Source organism: Dromaius novaehollandiae, chromosome 11 (genome assembly GCF_036370855.1).
Source record: "Dromaius novaehollandiae isolate bDroNov1 chromosome 11, bDroNov1.hap1, whole genome shotgun sequence".
In the NCBI taxonomy this organism is placed as follows: Eukaryota; Metazoa; Chordata; class Aves; order Casuariiformes; family Dromaiidae; genus Dromaius; species Dromaius novaehollandiae.
The window spans coordinates 21,980,545-21,993,469 of NC_088108.1; the positions used below are offsets into that span (position 1 = coordinate 21,980,545).

Sequence of the window (12,925 nt, forward strand, 5' to 3'; positions counted from 1 at the left end):
ATCGACCGCGTTTGCAGCCCAGCTGCCACCGCCGCTGTTAAATAACCTGTTACAGCCCCTTTTTGTGGCTCCTGTTACAGGCTGATGGCAGCTCTCTGATTTTGCTCTCTAAATTCCCCGTCCGGGAAAGGCCTCCGAGCTGCGGCTGGGGCGCCGGCCGCGTGCCCTGCCGATGGCCGCAGAGGTCCTGGGAGTGAGACGTCGGGTTTTGCGCTGAACAGGGAGTTTGCAAAGCGCAGGAGCGGAGCGGCCGCTCTCAAAGTCGTGCTTTGGGTTGTAAAGGCGGCAGGGACAAGGGCAATGGTGCCGCCGGCTTCCTCTGCCCCTGTAAATAGTGATGAACGGCTGTGTGCTTAAATGCAAAGCCGCTTTCTCCAGTGCATTCAGCGCTAGGAAGAGGAAACATCGTGTTTGCATTATTATACGTACAGAAGGGCTCGACTCAAATTGAGGTCGCGGCGCCTTTGAACGAAGCTGCATCCTCCGCGGGAGGAAGGATGAGAAAGCGAGGCGCCCGGCGGTGCTCCCTCCGGCTGGACACCTCCCCGGGGCTCGCCGTCACCGGCCACCCCTGCGCCCTCTGTTATTCTAAGCATCAGCGTTTTACATGTTTTCGCCTTGCATTATTTAACACCGCTGCATTATTCAGGGCCGCGGCGGGGCGAGGATCGGCTGGGGCGCCTTGGTCCGGGGGGTTTGCAAGGGCGCCGCGCCACGGGGGGGGGGGGGGGGCCAGCCAAGCAGCCCGGCAGAGTGGAATTGGCAGTAAAAGCCCCCGGGGAAATTAAGACGACAAAACATTAACCACAGACTAAACATTAACATAGATTAGCATTTTTATTGCACCTGTAGAAATGGTAAATGGCCTTGCTTGCTGCTATTAAAAAGTTTATGTCGCACGCCGCATCGTTGCATTGCATATATATTTTTTTTCTTTGTTTTAAGCTCTGTAGAGTTTAATTAAGGTGATTTCCATCGTGGCGTTTGTTGTTACAGTGGCACTGAAGACGGCATGTGCCCTGTTCATGGTGCGGTGAAAGGACGGGGAGGGGGAATTTGCCGAAATCGCCGGAGTTGCTGGCCAAACCGGGCTCTGCTGTGGACGGAGGTGGCGCGGTTTCTCGACGCTGCTGCATGTGAAGAGCTTGCCCGAGCCAAATGCCCCTTTCGGAGGCTGCGTTCAAATCAATTAGAGTAGTTAATGGCTTTTCAGCTTAACGGGCGGCTTCCCCCAACGGCAGCGTGGGAATAGGTGTCCGACGGCGCACGTGAGCTCCCCGGAGCAGATTGTGGGGGGAAACCTGTGGAAATGGGGCTGTCCGCTCGAGGGGAGAAAAAATACTGTGTCTTCCCGGAGGGGTAGTCCGCAAGCGGAGGAATTCCCGGGAAGACGGGTGGAGGCTCGGGGTGCAGTTTAAGCAGAGTGAAGTGGGGCAGAGCGGAGCTCATGGTGGGAATAACACAGAGCACCCGGAGGGGCGCTCCTGCTCTCCCAGCGAAGGGTGATTAGGTGGGTTTTAAGGTTTGTGGGTTTTTTTGTTTTTTTGTTTTTTTGTTTTTTTGTTTTTTTTTTTGAAGCTTCTGAAAAGCAGTGCAGGCGCTGCATGGGCCGGTGCTGGGCTTCGTCCTCTCGTCGTGAGCTCGGCGGAGGCAGCTCCAGGGCCGCATTTGTTCCTGGCTGTCGGTGGTGCCCCGTTTCCGTGCAGCCGCAGCCAGGTTCCCTGCGGCACCTCTTCCCCTAAATTAACGGGGAAACGTTAAAAAATCTTCCGCGCTGCGCGCCTTGGCGGCGATTCTCGGTGGCCTGGCAGATCCTCCGAAAAAGTAACCGGAAAAATATCCCCTTTGGCCTAAAAACGACCCTGCTGGTTTATTTATTGATATATCTTTCCGTATGGCACCCCATTTCGCGGTCCGGGGCGCAGGTTGCGGTCTCCCCCCCCCCCCAATGCCTCTGCAGAAGCACCGGCCGTGCCGCCTGCGGGGAGCAGGCCTGGGTTATGTGCACATCCCCTCGCTTCGGCAACGAAACCTTAGCCTGATTTTCACTTAACAAAAAATCACAATCCTTTGGCCACGACTCTATAAGACAGGCTGTGGATTTTTTTTTTCTCCCTGAAAAGGCTAATTGGTCCTTGAATAATTTTTTTAAAAACACGTGGATACGGCGCCCGGCGCGGGCAGAGAGCTTTAACCGAGCCGTCCCCTCGCTGCTTCGCCCGGCTGCGGGATCGTCTGCATGCTAACGGGCTAATCTGTGCTGTTAACGAGGACCTGTTAATCAAGATCTCCCATGGTGCAACTGGGCTGTGGCCAAAACATGCACTGTATTTTTAGGCCCTTTTTTTTAATTGGTAGCAACGGTATGATGCTCATCCTGGGATGCTGGCAGCAGGGGTCGGCCGGTGCCGAGCCGCCTCCGCCTGTAAAAAGCATTAAAAGGAGCAGTGCAGGAGCCGCGCTTGCAGAGCAGGTCGCTTTTCCGTAAAGCTTGTCCCGGTAACGTGTTTGCATGGGATGGGTGGCGGTGGCGGCCGCGGCTCAGGCTCTCCGTGCCCCGTGTCCCGTCCTGGGACGCTCGCTCACGCCGCGACGTTTGTGCCCCGCAGGTGGGCCGGCTGTGCGGCCGCGCGCGGCAGAGGCGACGGCGGTCGGCTGCTTCCCCCGAGGAGCGCCTCGACGAGAAGGCCCCGAAGGCGGCTCGAGCTGAACGAGAAGAAACCCTGTCCGGCCGGAGGAGGTGAGAGCCCTTCTGGGCTGCCCCGGAAACCCGCTGCTGCTTTCGGGGACGCTTCTCGCGTAGGTGGCGGGGACTCATTCCCCTTTATTTTCGTGCGGTGTTTTGGGGTGGCTCAGGACGACTAGCAGCCTTTTACTGAGTATTTTCACAGCAGAGCAGGTGTCTGCGCTCGAGGTGCTGCAGCCGGTGCTTCCTTGCAGCGAGGCCTCCCGCCCTGGGTCCGGCAGCGTGCCCAGGAGCAGGCTGTGTCCTTCCTGCTCTCTGAAACACGTGGAAAACCTCTGCAGGGGGGAAACAGGCCACTTCAGCTCTCCTGAGAGCCGGGGCTAGGCGAGCTCGGATGCATTCCGTTTTAGAGAGTCACCGGGCCGCATTCTTGGTCCGGTTCCCATTAGATAGTGCCCGAGCTTGCATTCCTCCCTCGCCCCGACACGCCGCGGGGCTGTGCCGTGCTGGAGCCGGCGGCGAGGGCAGCCCAGCCTGGCGCAGCCGGCCGCGGGGGGTTAGGCGAGTGCGGAGGCGTTTCTCCCCGCCGGCCCCGGGAGCCCAGCCGGGAGCTCCAGTGCAGGGAGAGGTTTCCCCATCCCTTGCTCCCCGCCGCGCGCAAGGCCGAGGCCGCGTTCGCTGGTGCAGGCAGCCACGCGCGGGTCGGGAGGTGCTCCCAGCCTCCTGGAGGGCTGCGCGGCGTCGAGCCCGGAGGGCAGAGGCCTGGGGCCGCGCTCTGCCCACGTTCACGCGGGCCCTGCGAGCGCGGGCGGCGAGGCTGATCGGGGCTGAAACGCGCCGCGTGCGGAGGAAGGCGCAGAGCTGAGCAGCGCGGGCTGCTTTTCCGGCGTCGGGCATCTTCCCTGTGCCTCGCCTGCCCCCAGCTGGCAGTCTGGAGCCGGGCGTGGGGAGCAGAGCTGAGCTTGGGGAGCAGAGCCGGGCCTGGGGAGCGGAGCTGCCTGCGTGTGTCGGGGCGGCCTCTGCTCCCCAGACGCCCGGGTCCCCGCTGCAGGTGACGGTCCCTCGTCCCCGTCCCGGCGAGGAAGGAGGCCAACAAGAAACCTGCTGCCAAAGAGGGAAGTGCGCTGAACTGAAGCCAGGAGACCACGAGGCCGGATTTTGCTTCCTCCAGTCCCTGCTATTCATATCCCCGTGCGCTTTGCAACTTTCGCCTAATTAAATCTGCTGGTGTTTCCCGGCGACAGCCGCTGGGTGCCCCCGCGTGCCTCCTCGCCCCGGGGTGGGCAGGACGGGGGCTGCCCGTGCTCGGAGGGCTGTGCTGCCCGCCGCGAGCAGAGGGGCTGCCGCCCCCCCGTTACAGGCAGCGACTCCTGTTTCTGTTCGGTTACGTGGCCACCCTCACTGCTGAAAATGCACCAACCCCGTCGTCTTTTCCTCTGTTAACTGAGCACCATTTTTTGCCCTTTTTTCCAGGGAGCTCATTATGAAGCTGAAGTCTCACAGCAGCTTTTACAGCAGCTTGCCAGAGTACATCTGCAGCCGCAGCTCTGCTGTGCAGAACGACACCCGCTGCTGGAACGGCCAAGAAGTCGTGGAGAGGTGAGTCGCAGCTCCCTTGCCCTCCCTTTCCTCCGCAGCGCTCGTGTTGCGCGAGCACTGGAGCGATCTGGGGCCAGCGCGCTGCTCGTCACCCCTCTGGTCCCTCTCATCCGTCAGAAACCTTTTGCAGAACTGGCGCCTGCTGCACGGCAGCTCGGGGCGTGCAGAGCCCGTGTCGAGGCGGGACGCGGGACGTGGTCGCATCGGGCTTGCGTCGTGGCGGGCCGGGGCGCGGAGCAGCAAGGGATTCGTGCGGCCGTGTCCCTGGGAGGGATTCATGAAGACAATATGGGATTAATAGTATGATGGGGAAGGATGTGCTAATGGAAACAGAGGTTTTCTTGCAGAAATAGCCCCTCAGGAACATTGAAGAATATGGAAATACAACTCGGAAATGTTTCTTATAATTATACCTGAGTCTCCTCTAATAAGCCTGCTTTGCAAAGCATCCTTTGCTATTAAATAGTTTCCGTAAGAGAAGAGATAGAAATAAAATCAAGAAGTGATGAAATGTTGAGATATTAATTACGACTTCTTGATCAGTAGCCTCAGGTGATAATTAACCTGCATTTGCAATGCTGACCTGAAACACTGAAGGGACCAGAAAATAGCATTAAACTGTATTTTAAAAAATTACTCAAGCATCTAAGATCACACACTTAAGAAAATGTACTTACTTTGCCTGAAGAAAAATGTGTCCTCTGCCTGTGCCAATTCTGGAAAATCTTGTGTTTCCATGCCTAGCGAGAAGTACAATTGAAAAAAAAAAGATTATTTCAATATCACCTCGCTGCTTGTTAATTACAAAACATCTTAACGTACCACCGCAAACACTGTGGCTTTGCAGAGGAGGCCCTGGGGTGGGATGTCTGCCTGCCGCGGCTTGCTGGGGCCAGGCCAGTTCAGGTGACCGCCTTAGCCAGGCCCCAGCGACTCCACTGAGGAAGAGCCGGAGATGGAAAGGTTGTGGCTTCAGATCTTCCCAGTGGCTTGTGTCTGTGGGTTAACTATGCCTTTAGATGATAACCTTTTTTTCAGCTTTCTGCTTAGAAAAGCCCTGTGCCTTCCTGCCCAGTTCGGCTCAGACCTGTGAGCAGCCAACACTGGGGCTGCAAAGCAGCAGTACTGGTTGTGTGATGGACAACGGGGCCAAGACTGGTTTTTGCTTTGATTCTCCCTTGCTCGAGTGCAAGCTGTGGGGAGCTCAGCATGGCTCCAGAGTGCCTTTCGCTCAGTGTAGGCTTCGAGCCTGGGGTTTCCAGCGCAGGGTCGGGTCAGCGCGCAGCACGGCACCTTCACCGGTGGAGATGTGCACGCCGGGAGGATGTGCGTGGTGAGCCTCTGTCGAGCCGTGTCCGTGCATGGGCTCCGTGCTGGCTCTGCCGACGCCTCTTTGGGAGGTGCTGCGCGTTTCCAGGAGCCGGTCCATGGCTGCAGGGGAAGGCTGCTGCAGCTGGGATTGAACACTGTTGTTGGAGATCACGCTGCGCTGGTCCGGCCGCAGACCCCCTCTGTGCAGTGGGAATGGGGTTTGCAGGTTGTGTAGGAGCTGGTGGGTGCCGCAGCGTGCAGACGGGGCAGGGGGAGGCGAGGATGAAGTGCAGGTACACGAAGGGGACCCCGTGTTTTCAGCCCGCTGGCTGCCGAGCTCTTAAGTCAATGATGAAATCCTCTGCTGGGCTTGAAGAGAGCCCGTCTTGTCCATCCATCTCCTCTTTCTAACCTCTGATTTGTCATGCAGACATCACCACCTCTGCCAGGTGACATGGAACACCAGCAAGAGCTCTCTCGCAGGAACTGTTGCAGTTCTACTGTTGTGGATGTTGAAGTTTTTTGCTGTGAGCCAGGCGACAGCCCCAAGCGGGTGCAGACTGGGGAGGTCTCTCCGAGAGAGAGTCATACATGGCGGTGTTTCCATCAGTGAAACTTTGGGGGGAAACTCATCTAAACGCAGCTGAATGGAGAAAACAGGCCTTGGTGCTGCCGTCCTCGGGCTCATTTCAAAACGTGCTTTGAAACAAAACAAATGCGTAGTGAAAATCAGCTCTAAAGCCGATCGTGTTGCCTGATGTAGAACCGAAATGGTCAAAAGGGGCTAGTGATCATGTGGCTGCTTCTGGGGTTTGGATTTCCCAATGTGGGATCCCTCTCAGAGAGTCAGAAGATTGCTGAAAATCAGGTGCGTTTAAGGTAACGGTGCTCGAGTAGCCCAAATCGGCAGTTTATTCAGCGTTCAGGCACAGGAGCTCCTCTGCGAGCTGCCGTGAGAACGGGCAGGAGGTACGTGAGTATTCCTGGCGTAGCTACAGCTGTCCTAGCGCGGGAATGACACGCGCTTGTCAGTCGTCGTTGAGGCTCCAGCGTCACACTTTTAACAAGAAATTTGGTGTTTTTTGAATCCCTGGTATTAAGTCCAGGATATTGACCTGATAGTTGTCCCACGCATGTCATTGCTGTCAGAGCAAATGGTCTGATTTTCTAGGTTATGTGCATGTAAAATCTACTTTGTATCTCAACGTTTCCCTCTTGCATTGTCAGATACTGGCTTTGCAAATCAGACGCAGTTTTTCCTTGCTCAGATCCTCCTGGAAGTTCAGCAGGCTGGACAGGAGGACATTTAACCTGCTCCGTGTAGCCTGTAGCCTCTACCAGCAGAAACATCGCTGCAGCTATACGGCTGCTGGAAGCAAATCTGATCGCTTGAAGCGAGTGTTCGGTCTCTGACCCTTACAGACAAGCCAGGTCTGCATGGCCTGGCTGTGCTTTGGTGTCCTTTCCATAGGACTTGTGGCCATTTACCTGTCATGTCTTTACTGCGGTACCTGGCAGTAATTAAGGTAGAGAGAAGCCCTGCTGGTTTATCCATTTCCTGCCCTCTCTGTCACGGCAAAATTTACTGGTTATTCTCAGCCCTTTTCCCATGGCATGTTAAATCAAGCCCGAAATAGCAACTTTGCAGCCCCGTGCCAATGCATTCAGGTACCTAGAAAATAACGACAATGCACATCCTGCTATTTGACGCAAGTGCTGCCTTCGGCACCCTCTGCTCCTCCTCTTGGGTTTTTCTGCATCAGTATTTACTCTGTCCTGTTTATCCCAGTGCTTTGTAGACAGCAGAGAGCGACCTCTCCGCCGACCGGACGCGCTCAATGCCGCTCCGCTGGCGCTCGTTTCCCATTCTGAGCCGTTCCCCGTTCCCGTTTCCTCCTTCCCCTTAACTCCCTCTGACCTGACCCGTGCCCTTTCCCCGGAGCGATGAACGGTTGCAGCAGTCCTGCCGTGGGCTCTCCCGCGCAGGCGGTGTTGAGTGAGGTCCGCTGCCTTGTTCCCGGCTTTGTCCACCTCGTTCACCTCTCCAGGTTGGACCATCTAATGACAAGAGTTTGTCCTCCTCCCCGAGGTTTGGTCTCTGGTTTGGTAGCCTGATAACCCTCTCTTATGTGGGTTTAGGACGTCGTGCCTTGACTCGCCGGACATAACATCTTGCAAACGGTGGCAATCATACAGGGGAGACTGGGTTTCTGGCCATGTGTTGGGAGGTGCCTGTATCTTTTGCTGTGCTGTTGCTGTGTGGTTGAAGAGTATAGGCCAAAATGGGGAAAAAGCAAAGGTAAACTGCTGCTTTGCAACATATATGAACATGTATTGTGCTTTTATGGGAAGCCACAAAGGTTCAGAGCAAAAGCCACGCTTGGCACACTCCACGGCTTGCAAAGGGGTCATGGGGCTTGGAGGTTAGCGGTGGCTGGGCACCAGAGCCGGTGATTCCTCCTCTTTTCTTGTGCACTCCTGTGCAGCTCTGCGGAGCTCACCTGGGATCAGTGCATTCACAGGCAGTTCCCTGAGATAGCCCAGGGCTCTGCTACTCTATTGCTCACTGAATAATTAGCTCATTTAAAGATTTTAGCTTGAGTTATTTGGATGCTTAGGTACCAGCCTCGTCTTGGTTCCCGTGGGAGTTAGGCATCTGAATCTCAGAGGTGATGTGAGCCTTATGTATGTATAAGCTTATATATAGCATCAGGGTTTTGCAACGTTTAATACTAAAAGCCTATTAAAATCTAGATTCTCAGAGTTTAATAATCTGCTTACACGAGTATATTGCTGTAAAGCTCTTCTGAGCAGAACGCCAGCAACATTTGCCCACTGCAAAACCTGCAAGTACGTTCGGTATTACTGTTGGATTCTGCTGTTTCCAGACTGCTCAAGATGAACTTGTATGTTAATCTAAATCATCCGCGGAAGTCTTGTTCCCTTTATACCAATTCCAAATTAATATATTTTTAGCACCTTGCCAGATTCTCTTCTTCGAGGGAGAAGTTTCAGATGTCCCTGTTTTTGCCAACATGCTGCGGTTTATTTTAATCATACAAATCATAAACAGTGAAAGCACAATTGGAAGCAAGAGGGAAAAATGAGATTCTGTAATTGGAACAAAGGACATTCCATGCCAGCAATAACCCTTTAGCTCATGGAGGCTTTGGTTATTTCTGGCAGTGCAACAAAATGTCTGATACAATGGAGTCCCCAAAGAGAGGCTGTATAACTTTTCAAACACATAAAGCACAGCTTTGTAGCAAATGTAAGCTTTAATGAAAGGATAGTAGGCAAATGCAGTGGGTTACTGAGTGGCCATAATTGTTTCCAGAGTATTTTGAAAATGAAGATCATGAATCTTCCTATATTATGCCTGCTTGCTTGGTCTCAGGTTTGGCCAAATTTTCCATAATCTATTTGTCTTGAACTTTACTGAACTGAAGTGAGAATGGAGAGAGAGTTCAGGCTGTCCTTCTAAGCTGCAGGCTCCTATTATTTTGCTACGGATTTTACAGTATTTGCTGTTTTTTTTCTTAAAGTCCCATCTCCCAGAGCCAGGTTATTACCTGAGACTTCCGATTTAATAAAAACAAGCAAGCTCACGTCTGCAGCCTGTTTACCAGCTGTAGCGCGTTGCGTGGCGCGGTTGGGAGGAGGCCGCGCACTTCCCTTTGGCAGGGAGCTAGTGCAGCCGGATCTCAGAGGGCTCTCACGGGAGTGAGCCCGGGCTGCAGGGTGTTTGGAAACCCAGCAGAAAATGGGTCCTTTCTGTTTAGCTCTCCTCCCACGAAAAGCATTTTATCCTCCTGGTTGCTTTTGAAGAAATTCGCTCAAAGCCGCTGGTGGTATAAATTGACTGTGGAACTGCAAGCTGTGCAATGCCTGCAAGCAGCCGCTGCACGCAAGCACCGAGGGCACCTTGCAAGCTAGGAAGGCACCTGAGAGCCGTGTGTCCCACTCCCTCCTGCCACGTACCTTAGACGTGCACCTGCATACAGCACGTGCCTGCATGTTGGTTGTGAGATGGGGGGACTGTGCACCTCTGAGGAGAGCTGGCAACCATGGTGGACCTGCACTTGCCCAGCCTACAACCCCCTCCCTACTCATCTCTGGGCTGGAGGAATTGCTAGGATTGACCAGGTGCCTCTGGAAAGCAGTAGCTGGACAGTCTCTCTGTAAAGGGAAAAATATCAGGGCAAGAAGATCACCTCTTCTCGGAGGCTTGTGGACTGGAGTGGAGTGTAGGATGGGTGGGCTGGAGCCGGATCCTCCAGCCTCCTCGCTCCCACCTCTCATGCCACTGATGTGACACTGATGGCAGCGTCACATCATCACTGTGATACTGAACCCAAACGGTGGCTGGGCCAGAGAGAGTAAAGCGATGGCATTGCCGCTGCGCCCACCTTTACTAGCCCTTGAAAACCACCTGGAGATGGGGCTTGGGCTCCTGCCTGGGGTGGGGGGGATGTTTTTCTTTCCTGTCTCCCCTCTTTCCCATCATCTCATGCTCCATACATAACAGGGATCACATGTCGCCAGCCCAAATGGCTGGTTTGTGGCCAGAGCGCAGCTGGCAGCGGCACCACAAAAGCGACTCTGGGTTAGCGCAGGTTTGGAGCAGCCACTGCGACCACAGGGACGCTGAGGGTTCGCCGGGGTTAGAGAGCATCTGCCTCTTCTGCTTGCTCCTCTTTTTTGCCCTTTTACAGTCTTTTGGCCTCAAAAGAGGTGGGATTCTGCCAGTCAAAACTTCAGCTCCCAGTTCAAAGTCTCTCTTTCCCTCCAAAGAAAGGGGACTTTCTGTTTGTTACTGTCTTTAATGCTGTCTGAATGACTGTCAAGGGGGAGCTGGGTAGTCCTGTTTAGAAGAAGCCTCTGCAGCTAAAGGGAAAGGGTGAGGAAGGTTGATATTGTTCAAATAGCCTTAATGCTTTACATTTCAAAGGTTTTAATGAATTTCTCCTCCTTTTTTTTTGTACCTCTGATGAAAGAAAGGTATGTACACCGGCCCAGGACTAAGCAGACCAATGACTTTATATTCAAGACTTTAACCATCTTTAAATGGTTAGGGGGGTATACGCATGGGGTGCCAGCTTCATCGCCTCAAAACCAAAAGCAATGAGCCATCTCTGGAAATGCAGAGCAGCTTTGGGGAGATGCTGGAAACGCTGCTCTCCTGAGCTTGGTTATTAAGCCCTGTGAAATGAAACCTCTTCCCTCACACTGTAGTCCTGCTTGGTAGCAGCCTGTATGCTGTTTAAATTGTGCAGCTGTATTTGAATAAATACTTCACAACTGGAAAGCAGGCATAAATTCATCAGTATTTGAATGAAAAAGTTACTTTCCCTTTTCTAAAAGGTGTAATTCTTTATGTTTGACTTGCAGGATTGCTTTCTCTAAATCATGTGTCAAGCACCGCAGTAACTCATCTCTAAGCTTAGCATGGCCAAGTAAGACAAACACACATTCTACATTTATTGCCATATACTTTAAATTGCCTTTGTCATCTTGTCTTCCTTGCTCTGAAATGAAAACCTGGAAGGAACTGCATTTAGGCCTGAATGACCAAATATTCACAGGAGACATCTGTTGATGGCTGGGAGGAAGGGGGGAAAAATTGTTTAGTTTGAATTTGTACTTTGGCATTTATGGCTGGTAGATGAGAAGGGAGCGCGAAGAGTCTGTGGTGGTGCTATCCCTGCAGAAGACCTTAGACCATCAGTATTTTCATCAGCTGGTTGTCTTTAAAGTTGGCTTTAGTGAGGACTGCTTATCAGCACATTTTACAATATGACATTTATCCGTGGAGTTATGTCCCCAGCAAAAGCTCACACCCAGGGAGTCAAGACAAGGAGATGCAGCTGTCTGACATCTTCATGCAGCAGGAAACATCAAAGAGGAAAGTATTTTGGGGGGTGCTTATGAAGTGGAAGCTAGGCCGTGCTCATGTCGCAACACGGATGTCCTTTCGGTGCAGGGACCTCCCTGGGTCCATGGGGTGGACTTTAACTGCTGCCTTCCGTCTGTGTTTGCCGTTCAGTGCCGGTGCCACCGTGGTAGATGGAGACATGTGGTGGGTCTCGTGGAACGGCGTGAGCGCCCCAGAAAGGGGCTGTTTGTTGGCGTAGGTTGGAAGCAACTCGAGATGTTTCTCTGTTTCTAAGCTGTGGCCCCAGCCTGCTCCAAGATGTGCAGCTTGCAGTGCCCACTGCCTCCCCACATCAAATGATTGGTTTACTATAATTATATAAATGGTTCATTTTGGGCCTATTATGTGCCCTTGTACCTGGCCGGGTGGGAAGCAGCAGGTGGTGGCACGTTACTTTGCTTACCCCATGCAGCAGGTTTAGGGCGATTTCCCTCTGCAATCACTTTTAGGTTTGCTTCCTTCTTTCGTAGACTCTTTCCATGGGAAGGGGTGAGGTTGTCACTTGACTTCCCCACCTATGGCTCCAGCAAGGTCACCCAGGTCACGTGAAGATCTCTGCCTTCCCCAGCATGATTCTGGTGAGCCTTGGTCTTTGGACATGTTGTTACCTTGGCCTGCTGTAGCTGTGTTGCTCCCTCCTTTGCGATGCCAGGGAGCCTACAGAAAACCTCTCTTCCATTGTTGCATGGATTTCAGAAGGGGTTTTGCTCGCTCAAAACCAGCTTATTGAGTTTCTTTGTATAAAACTGTTCTAAGAGAGATACTATATTAATTTAATTTAGGTATGTGCCAAACAGGCTCAGTTCTGTTCTTGCTAACACCTGTGGGAGATTTATCCTACTGGTTAAGTCCCTTAAACCACAGGAGACTTTTCAGCAACTTACTTTAAAGTTCCATCAGTGTTTTGAATTAAATCCACAGAGTGGCACCAAAACCGGTAATTTTGTTGGCATCTAAAAGGTCATGCCTTGTACGGCCGCCAGATTAATACGTCGGATTGGCACGGTGGCATTCAGTGCCGGTGCGACAAAGAAGCAGCAGGGTTCAGCGGTTGCCTCCTGGAGATGCCGGGTTGTCCCACGAGGGGCCGAGCAGGGACGCGTGCGGTGGGGCAGCTCCGTGCCAGGGCGTGCGTGCGGCAGCGCCGCGCTCCCACGAGATGGTGCTCTGAGCACGCCGAGCCCCGCGGAGCTTCGCCTCGCCGGGCGCCAGCCCCTCGCCGGGCACCCCGTGTTCCAGCCTCCTGCCCACGCCTGGCTCGCTCTGGCCCCACTGCTATAAATCACTTGATTTTAAGCGTAGACCAAGCCTCTGGGTGCAAGTTTAAGCGCTTTCCTGAACTGGGAGCTATTGCATCTCATGTATATCTAGATTTTGTACTTTCCAGGATGATG

At 53.5% G+C, this 12,925-nt stretch overlaps 1 protein-coding gene across 2 annotated transcripts in view; it reads left to right on the plus strand.

Moving 5' to 3' along the window:
- The window catches only part of GPC3 (glypican 3), a 127,828-nt gene that overhangs the window by 68,957 nt on the left and 45,946 nt on the right, over positions 1-12,925 (plus strand). For both annotated transcript variants that reach the window (XM_064518327.1, XM_064518328.1), the window contains exons 4-5: positions 2,610-2,740; positions 4,160-4,285. In XM_064518327.1, the coding sequence (XP_064374397.1) occupies positions 2,610-2,740; positions 4,160-4,285 (257 nt within the window). The remainder of the gene's footprint in view (positions 1-2,609; positions 2,741-4,159; positions 4,286-12,925) is intronic.